The sequence below is a fragment of the Pleuronectes platessa genome, chromosome 9 (assembly GCF_947347685.1).
Source record: "Pleuronectes platessa chromosome 9, fPlePla1.1, whole genome shotgun sequence".
Classification (NCBI taxonomy): Eukaryota; Metazoa; Chordata; class Actinopteri; order Pleuronectiformes; family Pleuronectidae; genus Pleuronectes; species Pleuronectes platessa.
The window spans coordinates 12,220,688-12,228,116 of NC_070634.1; the positions used below are offsets into that span (position 1 = coordinate 12,220,688).

Consider the following 7,429-nt stretch of genomic DNA (forward strand, 5'->3'; position numbering starts at 1 on the left):
ATATCAAGGGTAAAAGGAGATACTGTACTGAATGGGGAGTAAGAAGAGGAAGTAGGATATGGAAACACACAGAAGATGGCAGTCAGGCATCTTAAAGTTGGTTGCCACCTGCCCATAAACTGTACGAATAGGAGGAGGATTTTTTTTTTCATTTTCATTAAAAAAGTAATTTTAATCTAACCCTAGGCAAGCTTTAGTTAATGAGATATTTGAGACTACGTACAGATTTCAAAATATGAATACTGTGATAAGTTGTATGTGGATACCGGCACACAGGGGGACATAGGGCAATGAAGGGATGTATTTATTAAATAGTAAATCGTAACTTACCCTAACCCTTTTAACCCTATAAAAACATTTATATTTTCTAACTCAGCTCTTCTTCCTTTTCACCAACTCATGTTTTTGCAGTTTAGGAAATTCTTTGTAATATCCTATTTTTCATACACAAACCCGTAGTGTGTTTGTGTGTGTTCCTGTACTTATATCTGTGCCAGGACAATAGCAAAGTAATGTGGATTGAATTATTCATGTACTCTTCGCCCCACACAGATTCAGTAATGCATATTTTTTTCTGAGAAATTATGTGTAATTGCCATCTGGGAGAGATGTTTTTCTAAATTGAAAGAACAGCTCATCACCCCCTAAATTAACATAGATATATGATGAATAAATGATATTCTATACACAAATATATGGTTTAAAATAGCTACTTCTAGAAGGGCCAGTGTTTTACATCTACAGAGAATGACATGGTGGGACATCCTAATGGCTGATTCTAAAATAATAAGAATATTTAGAAGAAAACTTCATTCATAAAGGGTTTTATCAATGCCATATACAGTTTACATAGGTTAACAAAATGAGAGCAAAAAGCCAAATAAGTGAAAATCAAAAATGTAAATACCCATCAGACAAGAGGATCAGATAGATACCTGAACCAGAATAAGGACACAGAGGTAGAGGGACATACAGAGACCCTCACCCAGTTCCCTCAGCAGTCTATGTATAGAGCAGCATAACTCAGGGGTGGTTCAGGGTACAGGATCATTGTGTGCTGGGAAATTACAACTTAAATGCTTTAGTCGTCTTGTAGTAGACTCTTCGGTTTGATCCCTTGCAGCTGGATCTGAATAGAAAGAAAAATTAGTTGATATTAATCTGGCAACGGACAACACTGGTCCTACTGGTGCTTGAGCTGAAGAACAGCAGATTTTCTCACCTTAAGCTGCTCATTGGCTCTCTTGAGGGACTCTATCTCCCCTGTGAGCCTCTCGTTCTCCACCTGTAGCTTTTGGTGTGCGTTCTTTTCAATCTCATCACATTTTGCCTTCTCTTTGTCCAATTTCTTCCTCAAGTCTTGGGACTCATTCTCCAGGTCAGAAAGCTGCGTGAATTAACAGAATAAGAGACATTTGTGTGTAATTTCCTGATGCACAATCAATGCTGTCAAGTTTTGTGTTAGTGTTTGTACACATGGCATTAAAACAAACATCTCAATGCCCTTACCCTTTTCTCCATGTCACCCTTGCCCTGCTCAGCCTGCATGAATTTCCTCATGCCAGAAGCCACACCGGTTTCATACAGTGTCTGGTAGGCAGAAATTGACAATTCAATCTCATCTTTGATCCGCGACAGCAGCAGACCCCTTTCATCACATTCGATGGTCACCTGTCGAATGAGCTCATCTTGGAAATATAAAAAAATAAGGAGGATAATAAGAGTTCAGTTTAAGTTGCTGTGTGTGCATATGTGCCCAATAAATATACAAATCTAATGCATCTAAAATCCTTCTAAAAATAATCTAAAACGCTTAATATTATGCCCTTAAACTATTTATGCATCTTCCACCATTTTAACATTTCGGCATTCTGTCTACCTAAGCACTCGGAATAGAGCTCCCTGCGGAGAGGGCAGATGCCTGTTTCTTTGGCCTGCCTCTCCAGCAGCTTTGTGTTCAGGAGTTCCTGGAGGTGCACAACATCTAGTCTTGAAACAGATGCACTGGAGACGTTTTGCTGTTGCTGCAGCAGCAAAAATTCCCTGCAAGATCAGAGGTTGAGATAAATAACACAGTGGATTCAACTTTCTCAGCAATGCACAGTAGATAAGACATGAAAGGTGAGTCACACAATTACCCAAATTACGTGCAATGTTTTAATAAATAACCAAAGAAAATGTAATAGATGGAAAAAGCTATACCTGAGTGGAGGGATATCCCCACTTTCCTGCCGTGGGGCCTCAGTGGTTTTGGGAACAAGGTTGAAGTGCATTGGCTCCTGAGACCTCAGCTTTAGACTACTCCTCTGTAGGAAAAAGTACATAGTATTACATTTAGCATATTACATGCACTTAAAGGTACAGTGTATAGAATTGATTGACATCTAGTGGTGGAGTTGTATGTTGCAGCTGAACACCCCACACCTCACCCTCCCCTTTCAAACATGATAGAGAACCTGTGGTAGCCTTCAGTTGTCATAAAAACTCAAAAGGTTTAGTTTGTCCAGTTTGGGCTACTGTCAAAAAACATGGCAGCCTCAATAGAGAAGACCCGCTACAATTATTTTATGTTCAATTTCTTCCACAGATCCCTATCACAAGATTCTTCCTCTCCCACATATTACATGCTGTCAAATCTATATCTTAGTTAATTCTGGAATTAATGTTAACTTTCAAATCAAAATTGGAGCTTTCCAAGTTTTGATTGTGCTGTTCTCTAACAGTTAGAGTCTAACTCACTGTATGATGTTTGGACGCATGTCCAGTCTTAACTAAATTCAATGTTTTCCCACAGAGTGGCATCTTTTGTGACGTTTCTTTCTGTATTTAAAAAAACGCAATTCTTGCTGAAAATGCTGTGTGAATGCTGACACTCTTGTCGAATACAAACTCGTTCTTCTCCTTCTTTGTTCAGTGTATTGGTCCAGGATGGCAACCAACATCAGGGTGCATTGAGATCAAAGATCAAGGGAATTTGATTACCTCAAATATCAGAGGAATTTGTTTTGATGAAAGGAATGTGATACAGTCTTTCTGCAAAGATGTTCTTTGGCCAACCGCCGGCCGGTGGGCGGGGGGAGAGTAGAAGAAGAGGATATAGTTGATGGCAATAATAAACCCAACAAAGTAGAAGAAGTTTCTGCAAAGATCAAATAAATATTAGCAAAGTGCTTTACAGTATGATCCTTGATCAAGATAAAAACATTTATTTTATATGTTATTATGAACCCTTATCTTAAATTGCTGATTGGCTCACTTGACGAACTGTATCTTGAACTTTGGGATCTTTTGTCCTCAAACTGTCCCCCTCATTTTCACTCTTTGCGCATTAGATCGTACTTTCTCTTCAGCTCCTTTGCATGTCATATCTCATTCTTAAGATAAGAAATGTTCATAAATATATGGAATAAGACACATTTGTTTGTAAGTTTCACATGCATGATGAATTCTGTATAGTTTACTGCCACCAACCGTATACACTGGATAGAAGAGTTACAAATTAGGACGTTTTTTGTGTGTACCGATTTGTGCTCAGCATTATTGTCATTACAGTCATTTCCATCTAACAATAGACAAGATTTGGTTTATCAGATATTTGAGACTTCAAAATTGTAATATTGTGAGTACTTTAATGTGGATACTGGCAGACAGAGGGATAATGGACAGTGAAGGGGTGGATTTATAGGCTAAGCAAGCACTAAATCATGAAGAAGTCATGGACATTTCACCAAGTAACTCAGAAGCAAAAACAATAATCATAGGATTTTAATAATAATAGGACATTATTAGAGAGCTGCAGCATAGCTTGGAGAAAAACACAAAGCGAGACAGCTTCATGCAGCAGAGCAGGACGCGGTGTTGTTGTGAATGCGTCTGAGCTGAGAATCTCCTGCTGCGTTCGTGTTGGTAAGACCAACTCCAGAGAAAGTCAATCAATCAATCAAATTTGATTTGTATAGCCCATATGCCCGCGGCGACAGGGACGGGTTTCTGAGTCCCCTCAAGCTAGTGTGCTGGTGGGAGTGACAGTATCTAGCTGGTATGATAAGTGAATAGGCAAGGGATTAGCTGAAGACTTAACGTGGTTCATAGCAAGTTTTCACAAGGATATCACGATTGTGGTATTCTGAGTGTTGCCTTTAGGCCCCCCCCGACCCCCACCCGCACACATGCATGCTTGCACACTTGCACACACTCACAGTAATTACAAGAGAATTTCCTCTGCTGAAATCACAGTGTAGCAAAAGCTTAACCAAACTGTTGTGTAAAATTACAATTTATGTGTTGTGTCATAGTACGGTAGAGAAAACATCCTTTTTATAAAGATCTCTTTCTCTCTCTTTCTCTCTCTTCTCTCTTCTCTCTCTCACACATCATTTTCTATTTATTCATTCTTCTTTTGAAGCATTTTACCCTGATATTTAAAGCTAGAGTAGCAATTTAAGCTGTGCTTTCTCTACTCTGTCTGCAACCACAGTTAAACAAACCAAAAACGGCTGGCAGATCTTAAAACATACATTTATCCCAAACACAACTAAAACAAATGATACAGATCTGTCATCCATAGTCCGGCTACAGAGACAAATGACTGCATGCCACCAAAATTACAAAGCAGACGTTTTGCTACGTTAGGAAAGCGAGTGCATGAACCATTTCAATAATGAATGTGTATCGTACACTGAGTGAGTGCAGAAGCCTGAGACTGGGCCAAAACGGTGAGGCTGTTTTTTGAGAGCTGACCAGAAAGTAAAGAGTGAAAGGACAAACACAAGACGAAGGTCATTGCTAGAGTTGACTTATTTATTTATATCCATTTGAGCTTTTGCTTCAGTCTGTGTGTTTTGAACATTCACATTCAACATTCTGAATTTGGTCCCTAATGACGCTGAGCGAGTCACAACAGGGGCGGATTCCTCCAGTCTGCTGTGCACTGCTGATAATCCTGATCTCTAACCTGGACTGGCTCTGTGCATGAGACTGCAGGTTAACAAACCTTTCCTCAAACAAAGTTTTCAGTGGTTTCTCTGGAGGTATGAGTCTGAAGTAGAGAGTGTGTTTGTTTGTATATTCATTTATTTATTGAGGACCATTCTGAGCTAAGAACATACAGAGTGAGGACACTACGTTCTGACCAGATCTCACTTTCTGACTCACTTTCAAAGGGCTGTTTGAGTAATGGTTGGGGTTCGGCATTTAGTTACGATGCACAAGTTAAGGGTATGCGGCTGTGGAATGCATTATGCCAATGTGTGTCATTACTGTGTGTGTCTGTGTGTGTGTGTGTGTGAGTTGGGCGGGTGGGGGGGGGGGGGGGGGGGGGTAAGCTTGACTGAATTTGGGGAAGCGCTAGAGGGAGCTAAAGATCATCATCATCAGACTGATTGAAAACATCACCATCTCTGGTTCGCTCTGCCCCCCCCCCCCACTGTGCCTAAGAGCACCCAACAGCAGAGAACAGTTTTCCAATTACCTCAGTATAGAGGGAAAACACAACCAGGGAGAGATCCTAGATCCTCCTCAAATAAACAGAGCTGAGCCACGACAGGGACCCAAGTTGGCCAGCTTTGCTCGTCTCTCTGTCCCTGAACTGTATTTAAAAGAGGTTACTGCAGGGTTACTGTAATCACTGCACGACTCAGTATAATATTATGATGGCATGTAGTGCATGGATGCCAACTTTTGGAACCGGAGGTTTGCAACAGCAAGCTACATAGTTAGTAATGTAGCATTTTTGTATATTTTTTTGGGAGCCACTGAAGTGTTTGTGTTCTGGCACCATACTGATCACACATTAACGTTTTATGTCACCAGTCTAAACATGTCTGTTTGCTTGGCCTGTGGTAATGCTCTCGAGCTCACCTCAGAATTATTCCTTATAATTAGTGAGCCCTCTTCAAACAGTTCTACAATATACCGTAGTATACTATAGTCTATGGTGCAGAGTGAAGTTAGAAAACTGTGTGTTCATACCTGGTTCATCTGCGATGGGAATTTTATGGTCATGTAGTCTAGTCTTTCATAAAATTATACTAAATTGGCTTATAAATAAGTATTATAATGATTTTAAATACACACACACTCTGAATGCTACAGAGCGTCTGTTTATTCAATGTATTTTATGTAGTGTATTGGATGTGCAGTGTCCAAATCGTACGGAAACATGAACTTACAGTGACCAATTTGGTAAATGGTAAACATTAAACAATAAATTTGGGCCATCTTTGGCACCTTTGGTTGACAGACGGTTTTGCTTTGGCTTACTTGTGGCCCAAATGTGGAAAATGGGAGCCGTCTGCCTAAGTGCCATCCTTCCCCGGGCTATGGGGCCGAATGACAGTGTGACAGTACAACCAATGTGCCAACTATTCATTCCTGCTGTGGGTAACGCCAACTTTGGGCGACAAACACTGTCTTGTATGTTTGATCAAAATGATACATGGAGAAAGGTGAGAGATAAACATATACGTAAAGTTCTGTTCCTTTTTGTAAGTCAGACTACCTTTTGCAGCTGTAACAAATTAAAACTTTTGCAGCAGGCCTGCACATGTTTATAAAAAGAGTCACATTACAGGGGAAAGAAATGTTAAAAAGTGCAACAGTCTGTCTGGCTGTTGTCAGAGCCAGTGACTTCATGGTCTCCAGTCTTTTGGTGCAGCATCCAAGAGGCTGTCAAACCCGAGGATGCTGGGGGAAAAAAGGAAACAACTATCTAAAAACTTTCAGGAGGATAAGCAGAGATGGACCAGCTAACATATATGATTCACTTCACATTTCACTTATTCACATTAACAGCGCCAGTCTTTAGTGAAACAAAGTACAATGAAGGCAATGGAACGACTACATTTCGACATGAAGGCCCTTTTCTTGGGTGCGGTCCCGGAATAAAAGAAGTCATCACAAAACAAAAATGTCGGAAAAAGATGACACTGAAATAGTCAATCGTTTTTTCAAATTTTCTCACGAAGATAGATGTTGTATCTAGACTTATTTAGATGAATTAATTATAATCTAAATAAATCATAATACTGATTATACAACTATAGCATAATAATGATTATTATGATTGTTATCTTTATCAGGTATATTGTTTATATTGTTGGGCACTGTTTCTCACCCAGCTTTAGGAGTCATCAACACTACCAGCAGCAGCCAGCAGGGGTGTAGGAGGGTTTGAGAGGTAAAGGACGCCCTCCATCCCTCCTCCCCCCCTCTATTACCTTGCCTCCTCTCTCCTCCTCCTTCTCTCCCTCCCTCCCTCTCACCCGTGCACTCCCTCTCTGCGCTCCTCAACCCGGGCACGGGAGAACCGAAGCTGAACCGTGGAAGCCAAGATGCGGGTGGTCGCGGCCGCGGGAGTCGGTGTGCTGTGGGCGCTGCTGGCCACTCTGGTGCCCGGCGGCGCGTCGGAGCTGGTGCAGGAGCAGGAGCA

General features: G+C 40.8%; 1 protein-coding gene across 1 annotated transcript; it reads right to left on the bottom strand.

Moving 5' to 3' along the window:
* Positions 1–1,183: 1,183 nt before the first annotated feature.
* Positions 1,184–2,273, bottom strand: LOC128448153 (axonemal dynein light intermediate polypeptide 1). Its single transcript, XM_053430718.1, has 4 exons — positions 2,203–2,273; positions 1,880–2,043; positions 1,510–1,688; positions 1,184–1,387 (listed from the first exon to the last, which is right to left on the bottom strand). Exons 1-4 carry the CDS (start codon positions 2,271–2,273, stop codon positions 1,184–1,186), a joined length of 618 nt encoding a protein of 205 aa, XP_053286693.1.
* Between the last annotated feature and the right edge of the window lie 5,156 nt (positions 2,274–7,429).